Source organism: Fulmarus glacialis, unplaced genomic scaffold (assembly GCF_000690835.1).
Source record: "Fulmarus glacialis isolate BGI_N327 unplaced genomic scaffold, ASM69083v1 scaffold13961, whole genome shotgun sequence".
Lineage (NCBI taxonomy): Eukaryota > Metazoa > Chordata > Aves > Procellariiformes > Procellariidae > Fulmarus > Fulmarus glacialis.
Genome location: NW_009194781.1, coordinates 39547 through 56833, shown reverse-complemented (window position 1 = coordinate 56833; position 17287 = coordinate 39547). Strand labels below are relative to the sequence as shown.

Genomic DNA, 17287 nt, shown 5'->3' with positions numbered 1-17287 from the left:
TGGAGGAGGTGGTCCTTGAATATTAACCAAGTATGATTCTGATTATAGAAGTTAAAAATACAAAAGGCCTGTTAGTAGTAGTCCATCACCTTGACAGTTCAGGACTGATCTCCATGCAGTTTTAAATATGTCAGATGATGCATTTTCCTCTTTTCCATTGTCAGCTAGTTCTACAGACTAATGGCTTTCAGCGTCTTTTATAATCTGAAGGCCTCTGAAGCTGGGATGCAGATTTTTTTTTCTTTCAACTGTCAAATGATGCCAAGATGTTCTGTTCATAATAGTCTGGCAGCACAGACAATCTCCTGGAAACTAGTTCTTTATTCAGGTTACAAAGAATAAATGATGTAGCTGACATACAAGAAAGTATTGTTCTTTTGTTATTATTCTCTCTGTCTTGGTGGTCATAATTTTTTACTTCACGCTCTTGATAGAGTAAAAATATGAAACTCTATTAGAAAAGCAGAGCCAGAGAGGATTAATAGCATGATTGAAGACAACTGAATTTACCATAACTGGGTGATTTTACAAGGGAAGAGACAAAAGACTAATTTTCATTAATAGCCATAGAAGCTTCTTAACCAGTGTGCACAAAAGTCTTCATCACTGCTTTGCAGCTTTATAACAGGTTTTTTGGTTATCAAGGCAGTTTGTTCATAGTGTTCAGAAGTCAAACACAGGACCGAAAGCCTCACGGCTGTATCAGTGAGGCATAACTGTACTATTTCTGGTTTAGTTATTAGCTCATGTGTTGCCATCTTAATTCACTTCAGCAGGGTTTGGAACAGACCCATATTGCTTACTTCTTTTTGCTTCAAACATATAAAATTTTACAAAAAACGTGCAAAAAAATGAAGGGTTAGAAAAGACTGGCACTTTAAAAGCCTGAAAGTTAATTAAGAAACAGAAAACCTGAATTCTTTCAGTGATGAAGCCTAGCAACTTTTTGCAGTTATTAAATTTAGTTGATTCTCCATAGTTATTTACTGTCAGTTTTAAAAATTCAATTCTTTTTCTATATCTTGAAATAACTATGCAATTGAACTTGATAGTCTTGAACACCCATCCTGAGAGATTATTACAACTATATAGAGCATATTCAAAAGTAGTAGTTGAATTGTGAACAAAAAAACCTTTGAGCTTCCTTCGTTCATGCTTCTAGAATAAAAAGTTGCCTATTCTGGTGTGTTCCCTTATGTGGGAAGGGTTCAGTTATGTGGCCACAGGTGGGTAACCTACCCGCGCAAAAAAGGGAGAATGAGCACGAAGTGATTCTACACCCCAGGTATCTGAAGCACCAGCCCTTAACACAAACAGGAGGAACAGAGCAAAGTACAGCTCGGTCTGTCTTTTCTAGTTGTGCCAGAAGGGGGCAAACAAGATTCACCGTAAACGAAACAGTGGCCACTGACAATACTGAACTGCTAGTACTGACCAAACAGCAGTAATTGAAAGTAAGAATTAACCCGAAAGAACAAAGCCTGTAGTCCCCCTGATTTTTCAAAACGTCATTTGTATTTTTAAACCGCCGTACACCGTGTAGCGAGGTGGTATTTTAAAACTGAAATCTCGTGTGATAGATGATACACAGTCGTAAACGTACTCAAGTCATAAGCGTGACAATTTTCTGGTGAGAATTAGCCATAAAAAGTAGCCTATTTCAATGATGCATCCAGAGGAGAGCAGAAAGAAACACTTTTGTGTTGAATTAAACCAATATATCAAAATGCTTTGTTTATAGTTAACGTCTAAACCACAGGTCCCACTAATCTTTACATGGCCTGGTAATTTGCAGAAAGTTACAGGTCAAATACCAACTTTTGTCTTATTGACCCCTAGCAGCCAAAAGCAGCATCCATTTCATTTAAGTCTTGTCAAATGCAGGATCAGCACTGAGCTAGAATAACAGTGTTTTCTGAATGTGCAGGTTGTATCTCCTTCCTGGCATTTGTAGTATTTTAATTTCCATTCATGTTGCCCCTTCCAGTATTAAAAGCTATTCTGCTTGTCATTAGTGCACTTTACTGAGAATGGCACTGAGTCAGAACATCTCTAATCTGCCGTGCAACCCTGTTCCACTCATGTTATTTTTTTAAACCTGTATCTTGTCAGTCTTGTCACTATTTCAGGAAGAAATGGAGCTTCATTCTACTGGGATTCAGGTAGACTCACACATGGTTCCTGCCTTAAAGATTAAAAGACAGGTAGGTTGTTTTGCCCATAGAGGGTGCCTACAGGTTGTTTGCTCCCTTACTACATCAGGAAAGCAGGTGCACACAGATCTAGTTGTGCTGGTTCCTCTGTCTCTTTACCCTTATCTTGCCAAATAACCCTCTTCCTGGTAAACTGCAATGTGCAGAAGAGATCAGGATCAAATACAGAGAGGCCAACAGACAGAGGTGGCTGAGAGGTAGTTCCACTACGTGTGGTCAATATTGCCTCCTTTCTCAGGTCTTGACCTTAACTAACCCATCCCCTAGGAGCCAGAGACATTGTTTTCTCCCAAGCACAGTGCTGTCGTAGCCAAAGACACATCTAAGAGCCTTGCCTAGACTCTGAAGACTATCTGGGCAGAAAATATGCAATGTGTTGGCATTTAAAAGAAACAGAGGATTCTGAAACATCACCATTGAACAAATTAATAATGGCTGCTAAAAATACATTTTACAGGTATAGCAGAAACATTTCAAAGATTGAACATAAATGGTAAATTGTATTTTCCTTTGGCTATTAAATATGTATGACTATTCAACTATACAGCTTATCAGCTCAAGAATTCTCGAATTTCATTATGTTTAGCTACATTTATTATTATTATTTCTTATTAACAACAAATGAAAATATATCTGTGCAATCACTACAGTTAAAAAGAGAAAAGACCTCTTACATCAGCAAGTTCATCTTCCTGCCATTGCAGTTATTTCCTATTGCATATTTATTTATGCTTCTCAAATCTAATTTTGTATTCCATAAATAGTAAAATAATTGCATCATTTCCATTGTGGAGAGTATTATAGAATTTAGTGCCTCTTGCTATGAAAAATGATCAGAGATATCTCAATATATGGAAACAAGGTATCCTCATCTTCTTTTCAGTCTCTTTTGTATACATTCATCATTGTGAACTAATGGAGAGAGCTGGAAAATGCAATGTTTTTTGTTAGTCTCCAGGAACTCTGAAGGATATTAATGGCTTGTTGTTCACGACAAGGCTAGGGCCAGTTGAGTAGTGCTACAAAACCTGCTGGCAGAAAGGCTCAGTGTACCGCTGGCAAGAACTGCTTTGTGCACTGCTCTGATCCCAGCCGGAGGCTGCGGAGGAGCAGGACTGATGCTGGCCTGCCCAAGGCACGCTGTGGAGCACGCCACGTTTCACCACGCTACCCATCTGTTCCCTACGCACCCAACATTGTGCAAATGCATCGAGCAGCTTTTCCTTACTTTCCCCACTGCCTCACTTGATCCTTCCTAACAGAGAGTTTGTAGTAAGGGGGCTGGAGGGAGCAGCACAAGAGATGGGCTGTGGAAGACTCAGCCTGGGGGGCTTTGAGAGGAGACTGACAGCTTGACATGTTACCGGACAGGTCTGCCCAGTGGGTCATCAGTAGGACTGGTTGGGAGCCCTATTTTTGGGAAGGGCCAATATGTTAAGAACTTTTTCAGGAAAGGACTATTTTCTCCATCTCCTGTTTTGACCATTTCAAAATGAAAGTTTGGGGGTTTGTTTGTTTAAAATCAAAAGGTTGTTTTGAAGAATAAAGTAGTCCTGGGAAAAAATGTAAGTAAGCAAGGTCAAAACTGAAGCAGTACACTTTGAAATTACCAAAATGAAAGATTATAAATAAACCGGTTTTTGTCTTTTGCTATTTGAAGGCTGTCCAACCTGAGAGTAACCAGCATATTCTAGGCTCCTTTCACAGAAAAAAACCCCAGTTCTTTCTGATTCCAAAACTAAGAGGCCCTACCTCTGTAAACCCACAGGCATGAATTAATTTTGCTAATTTCACTTTTTCCCCAAAACAAAAGGACCATTTGTATCATTGTAAAACAACTTGTACCCAGCTCTAAGCAGGAAAAAATAATTACTCTCCCTTACTGTAGTTTTTCAAGGTGATGTAGCCAGAATGGATTTAACTGTATGTGCTTATATTTGGGGTCTCTTGAATAGTGCCTCATGAAGCTATTCAAGTTCCTTCTGTCTTCATCTGCTCTTGTATATCAGCAAGAAAGGAAAAACAGCCTCCACCATCCCCCATTGCATTTGCAATTCAAAGCTGTTGCTAAAAATAAACTTCAAAATGAGGCACAAAGTTTCCATATAGGCAGATGTTATCATCTTGAAATTCTACAGTTACTATATAGCGTCTCAGATCCTTCTTCAGATGTTTGCATAGATCCCAGCGTAGTCAGGTAACAGATACCCTGAATAATCAGAACGAGGAGTATCAGCTACCTGACGAACTGAATTATCAGTCTCTTGATTTTGAGAGATTAAGGTATAGTATTTAACAGAAGTCTGAAGATCATGGCATATTACTGCTTTACAGATCTCAAACAAAGGTATGTTTCTGAAGCAAGATGTATGTGCTGCTTGTAATCTAGTGAAACACATTTGCAGGGAGAGATGGGAGAGATTAGTGGCTAATTGATAGCAAGTGGAGATGCAGAATTCTTATTCTCAACCTCACTGGTGAAATGAGTTGGTTTTTGGTAAGCCAAGTGTGCAGAGAAAAAGTTGGAGATGATCTAAAAAGTTGACTCTTATCAGTTAAATAGCGCATGTCTGAAACAATCGAACTGTTGCATCTTTGCTCTTTTTATTTGAACATTTCTGTGGATGGCACTGTGGAGAAAGTTTGCCAACTACGTCCTTCACATTTGGTTACTTTCCATTTGGGCTGATAATTACCAAGAGAACCAAGCAGAGATGCAGGTGATGCATTGAACAATCCAGTGGCGCCTTTGAAAACAAGCTCCATGAATTTAGTATTAAAATGTCAAGTTGATCTTAAGGAATTTGGACAGTATTAAGAATGAGATGACCATTGGTATTGCTTGCCAGTACAGTGTCAAGGTGCACTTGGAGCCATGAGTCAACCAGTCTGTTTAAAATGCAAGATCACAGACAAGGATCTGTGGCACCAGAGCCAATGGACTATGCTGATTGTTCCTAATTTGAGCATTTTCCATTTGACGGAATAGGCATGCCTTGTAGGTGGGTGTCCACTGTGTAGAAGGATTTCTGTCACTTGCTGAAACATTGCCTGCAAGAGACAGTTCTCGGCGGTGACATTTGAGTTGCCAGTTGCAGTGGCTGTGGACACGGACCTGGTATCTGACACGTCCTGTGAGGTTATTTCCAGGCAGGTTGGAAAAATGGTTGGAACAGACATCTGCAAGTGATCTGTCAAGCTGTCTGTGCTAGTAGAAAAGTATTAGAAACAGCCTTACTCGCTATCTGTCTTCATTGGCAATCAGTGGAAAAAGGGGAAAGAAATACAAGTAGCCCATGGGTTATCACTGTATGAAATTATTTGATAAAGAGCTTGAGTTCTTTCTTCCCGTAGTGCTGAGAAAACTCAGGCGAGAGTCTCCGGGCAGGAAAACATCATCTTTCTGTAGGGTTTTGCAGAAATCCCCTGCAGCTCTGCCTGCCTGCCTGCCCGCCTGCCTGCAAGAAGGGTGCCGGGCACCGCTGTGACTGTGATGCCAGTGGGACCCTCAGCAATAACCTCGGGTTTGCTCCCAGCAGAAAGGGCATGCTTGAGCTCTCCTTGCTTGTCGATGTACTCTTTATGGTGGGGATTTTGCCTGTCAGGATTTGCACTTCAAAATATTCAGGAAGATGAAGAGCCGTGGCAGTCTCAGGAGGGTGAATGCTAAATTTAAGCTTTCAATGCAGGTAATTTTATAAGTTTCAGTGCAGTTTGCTGCTTTCTTGGAAAAGGAGGAGACTATTAGTTTTAAATTATTGGGGTTATATTTAGTTCAACGGATAGTAGCAGGCAAGGCTTTGCACAATTGAATGAATGTAATTATTCTGCTGTTACCAGAAGAAAGTTGAAATAAAAGTCATATGACAGACAGTTTCAGGAATACAGAAATGCAATAAAAACCTAAACTTTTAAAGGAAATAACTTTTCCAGGCAAGGTGATATACATTCAGTAAAACTACATCAAACTGGATTACAGTAATTTGGATTACAGGAAATATAGTGGGAACCAGTATTCATTACTCTCTTTCTTTTCTGAAACAAATCATGTAACATTTTTAGACATTGAAAAGCTGATAAGAGAGCAGATAAAATACTTTGACTTGTAAATAAAATACTGATGAAAAGGAAGCATAAATAAACTATATTAGCATTAGTTATGTAAGAAATATAGCCATGTAATAAGTTCAACGAATTACCTTTTTATTAATTGACAGGCAGTTAGTTAGTATCTTAATTAAAGAAATCTCAAATATTTATTCATTCAGTATTTTTTACTCGCCTGATTGCTCTGATGACGGTTTTAAGAGCAGGGGTGAGATCTTCTACTGACACATCACACTGGCACCCTTTATCATCATAAACATCATCTGTTCCAAGACTGGTGTCAGCTGCAAAATACAAGGGCAGACTAAACAAGCAGCATTTAAAAATCTCTTTCTTAGTGTTTTCTAACCGCCTGCACAGTGGTTCTGGAAAAATAAGGATTACAAATCAAATAAGACAGAGCTTCATCAGTTTACAAACTATATGATGCACTTGTCTGTGACTCTGCTTGTGTCATAAAAGGCCTGGGTAGTCCCCAGTGTAAACAGTAGAAGTTAGAAAGGAAGAAAGCCCTGTTATTTTTCAAACAAATTAATAGTTTAGTACCAGTATGTCTATTCCTGATGTCTCACTGTTTTTCATCACGTTCTCTGTCTTAAGGGAAAGTGGTGAGCTAACAGATGTAATGGCAGAATCAAAAGATGCTGAAGTTATATTAAATTGTTATTTTTTTACCACTGTGGATTAACCTGACATTGAAGACAAAGGAGAAGATCCATTTCATTTACTAAGGAGAATGTGGAATGATCCAACACTTTATTACAGGTGAAAATAAACGAAGTACCTTTTTGCCAGAAATGAATAGAGAATGACATTCATCATGGATCAATTGCCATCTTAAATCTCAAAGCCATATAGATATTGCAGCCTTCCTTTGCAACAGGAGATTAAGCCAAGTTACTGCATTTATTTGCGTGAAAAAATTGGATCCTCCACCTTTTCCTAACACCGCCTCTGCAGTTACCATTTGAGAACTAACTAGAAATCTCAGAAGTGCCCTGTGTACCTCAATACACAAGAAAACAGGGACCGATACATGACCAAGAAGTTTTACAAACTTAAAAATGCACTGGAGTGGGAATGGAGCAAAGAGGGCAGGGTCAGTGAATGCCCCTATGTCATATATGTCTCGAAGGCACATGAAATATAGGAAACCTGTCTTGAGAGTAGGTGTTTTTTCCTCCCAAACCCTCTCTCTTCTCCTGCATAAAGTCCAAGTGCCCAGGTGAAGAATTTCACTCAAGGTCAGTGTATTTCAACATGTAAGTGTCTCTGCTTCAGAAAGAAGAGAGTGTAAAATGAAATAGTGACATATGAAATAGAGAAAAAAGGATGGGATTCAGTCACCCTCAGTAACGGAGGAGATTTCTTCCCAGTCCTATGTCCCTACCTACATTCATGCTGTTATTTAAAACATAGGCTTAGTCATCCAGAAACACTGCAAGTAAACCATTACAGGGGCTTTTATTATAAGCAAATCTGAAGACAATCAGACACAAATAACTGCAGAACTTTTTTTGTAAGTTCCTTTTTCACAAAGACTGTAAATTAAAGATGAAAAATATTCTTTGTCAGTCAGAAGTGCCTGGAAATTTCATGGTACCTTTTAAATCTAATAGGAATACTATCTTAGAATAAACAGCACTGTACTAGGCTGCATCGTCAGGAATTGGTATTGCTGCATTGTTGTCTTCACAGATTTAATATTTGGCCATAATAATTTATTTTGATTACTCTGGCTAGTTCATTACCCTCAAGAATATATTTTCTTTTTTGACTGTTGCTGAACTGGTACATCCATGAGGAACCGTAGCTTTGAAGAGCAGGAGGTTTTATCTTTGACAGATCAACTTAATATAGAAAGAAAGATGGTTTATAGCCAAGTTAATAATGTCTTCAAGTACATGAAACAATTAAATGCAACCTTAAAAAATTTTCAGTTTAACACTGTAAAAGTGAAATTTTCATACAAAACTTTGAAATCTGCCCTTCCATGCTATTACTGTAAGTTGTGCCTACAATGATGACGAGTGCTTTTTTCTCGCACTCTTTCACAAGCTTTGCTACTGACTTGGCTTGTCTTATAGATAAAATATATATGTCGCTCCACCTATCCTGCCTAACTAACATGTGGATCCCTGCCCAAAAATGTCATTAGCTAAAATAAACTATGTAATTAGTTTGATAGGTATATGCACTACCTAAAACTCTATCTGCTAAGTGTTCCATGACACTAATTTCCCAGGTGTCATGTCTGATCAGCCTCTCCAGTTACTTCTCCCAGTGTTGAAAACTCCCAGCCCATTTCTGAGTGCCATACTAAAACCAGAGCTTTTTATGCTATTGGTATTTCCAGTGGCTTTCTAAGGTTTGAATTTACTCAGTTATGCCAGTATAAATTAGGAATAATTCTGCTAAGGTCACAAGAGCTATGACCATGTAAACCCAGTGAAACAGGAGACTCCAAGTTGAAAGTTTAAAAATAAACATGTTTCTGAATGGTTTTCTCTCTGATTCGGTTCCTGGGTCGTTTGCCAAGTACAGTGTCGTTAATAAAAAGGCTTCCTTAACACAGTATATCTTTGCAGAACAGTGGTGCAATTATACTATTCCATGTTGCTCACATGTGGGTACAAAAATCAGCAAAAACTTTAAACAGACACTGGAAAATTCTTATGAATTTAAGCCAGCTTTAAGAAGAGATACTGCTCCTAATAATTCACCTTCTTTTTCTCTTTCTAATATTCCCACTAACGTGAATTTCCTTCATTATGGCAGGCACTCGGTACCACATGTCAGTAAAACTTGTGAAAAGCTATAAACTTTGTTTGATTCATATGGGAAACATTCATGTTTCTTTATAATACTGAGCAGACTTGGGAAAAAGTTTGGGAAATGCATAGTAACAATTTGGAAAAAAAAAATCCCAGCTTAAAACCCCCCTGAAATCAAAGTTCACATTCTGATAAATTTTTCCAGTGGAAGCTCATGTTGTGTACAACGTAGTTATGAGGTGAGATGTACTTGTATTGCATCTGTCCCTCTCGAGTTCATCCTCGAGGTCGGGGCCGTGTTGGGGCCAGTTTGGCTGCTTCAGCAGCTCCAGCTGTTAGAATCCCTGCCAGTTCCCAGACGGGACTAAGCTACAGCCTCTGACGAGCCCTGCTCCACGCTGCTGCCTGTTCCCAGAGAGAGCCTTCCCCATCATTAACTGGGGCAGGTAGACCCTCCGGTGCCAGCTCATGCCGAGCCCTGCACACATCTGCTTCTTCATCCTTCCCCATACCCTTCGGCCACATCTCCTGCTCTCCATCGGGGTGGCTGTGCATGGTCCAAGTGGGTTCCACAGGCAACCTGAGGCAGCAGCTGCTCTACGTGAATCCGGCTGCTCTGCCAGGCCTTCCTAGGGTTAGCACAGGTCCTTCTTTCTCTCAAGGAGCCTCTACCAACAGCTAAACAGGCCTTTCAAGTCTGTTGCTTGGGCAGCTCATGAATCTGGTCTCGACGATGGCCGAAGTGTCTCCTAATACAGGTTTAGACATACCCCTGCAAGTCTGCCTAAGAAGGGGTGTCAGCCAGTCTCACAATCCAGAAACAATTCCCCTTTTCTAATACCAGCATCTTTACCATTCAGGATATGTTTTGATCCTAACCGTAAATCTGGAAAGTGTTTATTTCACAACTGATGAGGCATCCGCCTTTATCTCATGATCTTTGACAATATTTACTTTGGGCTAAAGTCTTGTCTTTGCCACTTTTTAATTTCTTCCTCTTTCTTCCTTAAGAGCAGTCTTTGATTTAATGACCCAGCAAATCAGCAATTACCAAGAAATGAAGAGAGCCATGCACAAGTCATTAAAATCGTCTTGGTATTTCCCTGTTTGTTACAGTATTTATGCATTCTTCATGCAAACTCCAGTCATTTATGATCTCCCCAAATGAATGGGCTAAAATTTACACTGTTCTGAAACATTATATGTCACCAACAAAAAATTTACGAGTTTGTAGCTGCATGTCATATGGCTCTGTGCAAAAGTTATGCGCAAGGCTTGATTTATTATTTCTGTAAATACCATGTGTCCTTTCTTAGAAGTGTTTTCTGTTGTTTAATAACATGCTTTGGCGTCGGGAAAACTGTGACAATGCTCTCATCACCCTCATAGCTCCATGCTTTCAATGTCAGTAACATCCAAAATATTCATGTTTACATGCTTTCCAGAGCAGAGGCCAGAAAAAGGAGGCCCAAGGGAGTGAATCAGGTATTTATTTCCTTGATCCCTGAAAAAAAAAAAAAAAAGAAAAGGCTTTCTTCTAATCATGAAAGAAGGAAGGAGGCAGGACAAGTAAACTTTCGTGATGTGCTCTTCACGTTAGATGCTTAATATTTGTCTAGAAAATGCCATAAAAATCCCTGGTAGTACACAATAGTATTCAAGCGGCAAAATTAAGAAAGAGGGAATAAGGATGGCAACATTTGAAAACATTGTTTACAGGCAGCTTTTATGAAATGGTTGCCATTTCCATGCTGGAAAGCAATTTCTCAGGAAAGGAAGGAAACTGGTGGCTCCTGGAAGGAGGAACACTTCTGCACGGGCTTGAGGGAGCTCCCTTTCCCTTCTGCACGACCTGCGCCTCTACCCTACAGGCAGTACCTATGCAGAGCGCAGTAATGCTGTATCCATAGCCAGTCCCTTTCTCCCTTGCCTTTCTCCTGAAAAAGGCAAAGCTTTCCAGATAGGGAAGACTGTATCATAAAGAATATCCCTGAATATATTAAATAGAGAATATTAAAGATATCTTTAATATCATAAAGAATAAAATATTTCACATTTTATATGTGAAAGCATTTCTAAAAAAGCTCAGATTTGGCCAAAATGGAAGATAGGATTGGTGGAAAGTTTTTTTACATATTCTGAGCATAATTATCTAGTCGCCTTTCTTTGTAAGTACAATTTTTTAAGGTCAGAAACCTAATTTATATCAGTTATCATACAATGCAGGCAAGTTCCAAATATCTAAAATTGTAGCATTCCCTGCTAACAACTCTCAATTATCTTTAGTTATTATTTAACTTCTCAAAAAATTTTCTGCACTGGCAATATTTCATGGAACAGCTCCCACTACTTAATTAAAAAGGACTCCTTTTCATTTTGAGTGATGATATGGAGAACCAGGAGACTTTCTAAAAACGATTCATTATGCACACAATAATTGTGCAGTTAAAATGGCTGATCTTACGATAAATGGTGGCACATTAGCCAGCAAGTTTAGATGGCCATATGAGAAGAGTAAGAAAGAAAAGTGGTAGGTGACTCTAAATGTATGATTTTAGTGCATTTTATATACACATCTCTGTTATTTTATATATACTGCTTACAAGAAGATAAAACTGTAAAAGAAATTGCAGATATATATGATAAGAACTAGAACTGTGGACTAATGAGCTAAATGTCATGCCTAATTGACTGTCTCTCTGCAAGACCTTGTAGCACACATCAGTTGATACGATGTCTGATATTCCATAAGGCCTACAGAGGTCCTACACCCTGGGAGATTTCCAGGTCCTGTTGTTTGGAGGAGGTGGTAACTGTGGTCAAAGGGAGAGAGGAGGACTGCAGCTTTAGATTCAGGTAGCCACAGGAGAGTCCTCTATTTTAAAAAGCCATGAAGGATTTGCCCAACAACGTTTTATAAAAATGAAAATATTCCTCAAATGTTTCAGATTTCGTGCGAGTGGGTTACATGGTGGTTGGGAAGTTTTATGAGCGTCCTCTCAAAATGACTTCTTAACTCATTTGTTTACTCTTCACTGCAGATGAGGTTATCTGAAATCCATGCAAATCGTACTTCTGTGTGGTGGTCTGCTGCTGTCCCTCATGGAGCTGAGCTTGCTAATCATTCACCTGTGACCGCCGAGTAAGCGCTCAGTACAGCGAGCAACGGTACACAACAGGTTCCTCAAGATGTATCATAAAGAGAGAGACTAAATTATGGACTTATATGGCCAGGACCTTGGTTGGAATAAACTAAAATAATGCCTGAAAACCAATAGCCTGTACTTATTTACACAAAATGAAAAAATGACTCAGAGCTTAGATCAGAATGCCAGATTATTTTTATAAGATCTTCCTAATTAATTACAGTGACATCAGTAATAAATGAGAGCTCTATGATCGAGTTAAACAATCACAAGACAATAAATCTCCTGTCTAGCATAAATTGATATATTGCTAATAAAATGTCATTTAGTCCCATCATATGGCGTTTATACAAATTGGGCAGCTTTCTTTTGACATCATGCAGCTTCATTTTGAATCAGCAAATTTAACCTAATCGAGATGTAAAAGCAACCAAACTAAGGACCTTTGCCACATCAAGTGAGCCTTATACAAGGTCAAGATGTTTGTGCTACTGAAAGGAAAACCTGTCATTTTTGCAATACATAAATTACATGTTAGTAACTGAGAACATGGGGGCTGAAATGCACAATTGCATTCTTTCCATGGTTATTATAATATACTCCACCCTGAGGATTTTGTGCAAGTACTCTGTAGGGAATGAAAGGCTAGAGGTCATGTGAGCTTATAATGTTGAGGGATGGTGCAGAAATCAAGTATTTCCTTAGAGAGTTCTTTTTAATCAATCAAATGAAAGATGTTTGTAATACCTCCAGTGCTGAACACTTTTAATGTTTTATTCAAAAAGCCACACAATGTCTCTAGGTTACAATAAAGAAACAATAACTCATGCAGAGGCTTAGAAGCATGGGATGTAAAAAACAAGTATAAAGGGCATTTTTGTCCCTCACTGAGAACTGCATGCACAACATAATATCCGTTCATAACTTCAGCTGTGGCTGTGCAAGACTGGAGCACGATTTAAGCAGAGAAAGTTCTCTTCCTCAGATTAGAGGAAAGGAGAGATTTTGTGAGGTGAGTCTCCGTGGCTGGACCTACACTAAATACAACAAGGCACGGGCACAGCACCTTAAGCAATGGCGTGAGATCACCCGTTCTATTTAATTGCTTGCACAGACTCTGGTATGGGTTTGGCCGCTGCCAGTGGGTATTCTCATGTGCCGGGGGGCCGTTCCCCATGGGCAGTTTGGCTGCGGTTTCCCTGTTTTTGGTGCAGGGACACAAGCCGTACTTCATGAGGAGGCCTCGGGGCCAGAGGTGGCTCCTGGCTCGCTTGGTGTACAGGCATGGCGGTGGCTGCGTGAGGCTCCGAGGTCAGGCAGGACCTTTCCCCATGTGATGTGGCATCCCTTCGGGGGAGGCTCTTGCACGACCCCATACCATTCTTGTAACCTTTTAAGTGCGCGCTTTGTAAAACTTTACTATTCACCATTCTGTGGCGAAGATTTCCCTTTGATCTGCTTGGTCCTGATAATTCCCTTTTAAACTGATAACAGAGATTGGAAATACAGCATCCTGGCAGCTTTGTAGTTTGTGCAGGGTCTCCTCTTCAACAAGAGTTCTGGCGGTTGTGAGCCACATTTCACCAGAGTCTGGACATGTATTTCAAATCAGATCACATAAGTCTGGGTCTTCAATTTTTCGCTCCCCTGCGCTGCTGTTAAATACTCTGGAGTGTCTGCAGCCACGCCACCAAAGCTCTCTCCAGCCATCAAAGCTCTCTCAGGTTTGGATTCCATTTGCAAATGCACATATGTAGCTGAAATAATTGCTGCCGTTGCCAGGCCTGCTCTGGCAATAGCAATAAATGGTTTATAGGCAGTTTCAGAGGACTGTTGCTACCCATAAATAAAGCCATTTGTGCAACAGTTTTGGCAGTTCTAAGGCTGCTATGCCAAAATCCTTTTGGGAGATACCTGTGGCCAGCTTAAGTATTTTGCTTACTGCCAAGAAACCCTCCTTCTGTGATTTTAGTAGGCAGCCGGGGAGCATTAGTAAGCTTTTGGTACTGGGTAGCCTAAGAGCAAGGCTACTACATTTTCAATCACGTTAGCCTCTTCGCTGCCTCCATAAGCTCCTGTCTGGATTAGAAACCTCCCTTTACACGCCAGTTTCTAATTGCTAATGTTTAGTTTTTCCAGCAGTCTCTTCCTGATCATTTTGGCCCAGATTCCAACCATGTCCTTTATCAGAACTCAGTCAGCCCTGCAAAGTTGCTATGTTGACTATCTGCCTTAGATCATCTTCTTACGCTAACGATTTCTCTTCCTTTCTGAACCCTCTACTTATATATTTTCTTCTTTGCTTTATTTTTACACAGAGTTCAGTGCACCTGACCTTTGCAACAAGGTAGTTCCTCCTCTGTCTGTGCTAACGGAAGAACATTTACAACCCCAAATCCCATATGGAAGGAAAAATCAAGCAAATATGAGTCTGTTTTCTTTTGGAAGGGGAATTTCATAGCGAGAGTTTATTATTTTTTCATTAGATCACTGATATAAAATTTTGCCACTGGATGGGCACCCAGCACTATGTTGTCTCTGTCCGAAAGGTCTCTCGCAAGTGTCATTTCTTCTCCCCCCAAACATGCTATGGAGATGTAAGAATCACTAGAAGGACTAGATTTTCAAGGGTATTGTTTTGTGCCCAGACTTTCATCTAGAAAGTGGTGGCTTCTAGTGTGGCTGGAATATCAGAACACCAAAATAATTAATTCTTTGGCCGGAGAATGCCTCAGGGAGGAAACTGGAGGACCTGACAACCGAAAGATATTAATAAAATGCTGCAAAAACTGTATTTTCATCCAGTGAAAAATGCAAGTTTTTATAAACTAAATATATCATCTCCAGATCCTTTTCATTGAGCTGTCAAATGCAGAAAGCACATCAAACTATGAAATTGGTAACACACACACAAAAAAAGAAATCAAGGTTGGTAGCACCTGACTTTTCCTGCAACGAACTGGGGAAGGTAGCAGGGAGCTGCCCCCCAGCAGTGAGCACACTGGACATCTCTCTGATGATATCAATCCTAGAAGTAGCTGGACCGAGTCCCAGAGTGGAAACTTGGCATTTGCCTAAAAGCTGGACACAATGGAAGCTGTTCCTCCTGCCACAGATGAGAAATTGGTCATATCTGTTGGCCCCAGTTCATAAGAGTGGACTAGTAGCTGGAAACCGCTGACAAGGAAACAGGCTGGGCTTGCCCTGAGGAGCAGGAAGATCTTTAAGGGTTTACGCGCAGCAATGAACGCTCTGTTGTTGTTATGATCTTTTATCTACAGAAATATGTGCCGTTTATGCCACCTTTCCCATGAAAGGGAGACAATAAGAGGGAACATGATCTTCTCGTGCAGATCATTGCTATTAACAACAATACGTACAGGACAAAATAGAGGATGCACTGAGGAAATGTTTCTGTGACAAATGGGCTGATGAAAAACTAAACGGATGCTTGAGCGAGGTGCAGGCTGCAGGGCTGGGGCAGAAGAGAGCCGCTGATGCCCTGGGTGTGTCCTCAACAGATTACTCTCTTCTTAGGTCACTTCAAGGCGCAGTGTGAGTTACGGGCATTTAACCTACGAAATCACTTCTGGCATGGTTTTGGGGAGATACTCTCGCTATATAAGTGATTACGTAGGAAGCCTAAATTTAGACAGGGTAGCTTCAAACCCACTTTGGAACCTAGAGCATTTCTCACTTCCCATTGTGGAGCAAGTGGCCTTGTCCCAGCTCCACGTCAGCATGAGACACAGGCCAGCCTCACACAGCCCCTGTGCCGCAGCTGCTTCGGGACATGAGCCAGGGCTCGTGCCCCAGAACGGAGCGAGGAGCGGTGAGCAACCTGGATAGCAGCCTGGTGGCTGGTACACCCCAGTAGCTCACTGTAACGCAGCCAAATTCAGGATCTGGGCATCTGAGAGGTCTCTGTGGGGGAGGGCTAGCCTGGAACGATGACCTTAGCAAACACTGTTGGTTTGTCTTGTTTGCCCTCCAGGAAATGTTTATTTACCCAGGCTTTTCCTGAAGAGATGTGTTGCGTAGGATGTCCTCAGCTGAGGGATGGGGCATTTCAGTTCAATGGGTATTTTGCAACCTACATGTCTGTGATAATGTGTGCTCTTAAAAAGGAAGCAGACACCAAAATTGCACTTCTGTCTAATTAGTTTTACCACAATTGTTGGATGTAACATGCATGATTGCCATCGTAGAAAGAGTTTAAAGTTATATCTCTTTACTTGGATCAAATGATTTATGTTGTACCTTTCCCATACAGTCAGGGTCACTGCCTCCTGTTGTAGCCGATCAGGTTTTTTCCCTTATTTTCTACCCTGGAGTCCCATAAGAAAGAACAAAACATTCAGAAGTTGGGAAAAATGTGAATGGAGAAACACGCATCCAAATCCTCTGGGGCGGCGGTACCCCCAGAGCTGTGTGAGTGCACCTTTCAGTGCAGGACCCGTCCCTTACAGGAGTCGGGCTCCTCTGGTGCTCTTGGCTCCCGCCTGCCGGGAGGCTGCTCTCACCGGCTTCGGTGCTCCCTGGTTATGGGGAGTCACTGTCTTGGTTTTGGCAAGCTTTTGCAGATGAAGATCTTTGCCTGAACACTGGCTAGTTTAATGCCAGAGAGGACCTTAGCCGGCGAATGGAGAGCAGAGCGGGGCAGCATCCATTCCTGTGGGGAGGCAGCGTGCGGGAAAGGCTACGTTCCTGCCTGCTGCAGGGTCAGCGAGCCATTTTCACAAAGATCCACTTCTTGACACGTTAGGAGCCCTTCCTACATCTAAAATACCCTCTAGAAAGCAATACATAAAAGAAATAACGCTGGTTTTGTTTGCTAAAGCCACCTGCCTTACCGAACCTGATACAACCCTGTACAACTTAAAGCACCTCGTAGTATATCTCTTGGTGGCAGGTGGCTGTGCTCCCGGTGGAGGGAAGAGGGCATCTCCCAGCTCCTCTGCCCGGGGGCCAGAGCCATACAAGCTGTGCTCTCGGCTGGCAAAGGCGCAGCTGGCGCAGCGTTGGCCATGGTGCGTGGCCCACCAGC

General features: G+C 41.0%; 1 protein-coding gene across 1 annotated transcript in view; it reads right to left on the bottom strand.

Moving 5' to 3' along the window:
* Positions 1–6495: 6495 nt before the first annotated feature.
* Positions 6496–17287, bottom strand: part of LOC104084149 (potassium voltage-gated channel subfamily KQT member 5) — a gene marked incomplete at both ends in the record, with an annotated part of 35743 nt that continues 24951 nt past the window's right edge. The window contains one exon of the mRNA XM_009587881.1: positions 6496–6604. Coding sequence (XP_009586176.1) covers positions 6496–6604 — 109 coding nt within the window. The remainder of the gene's footprint in view (positions 6605–17287) is intronic.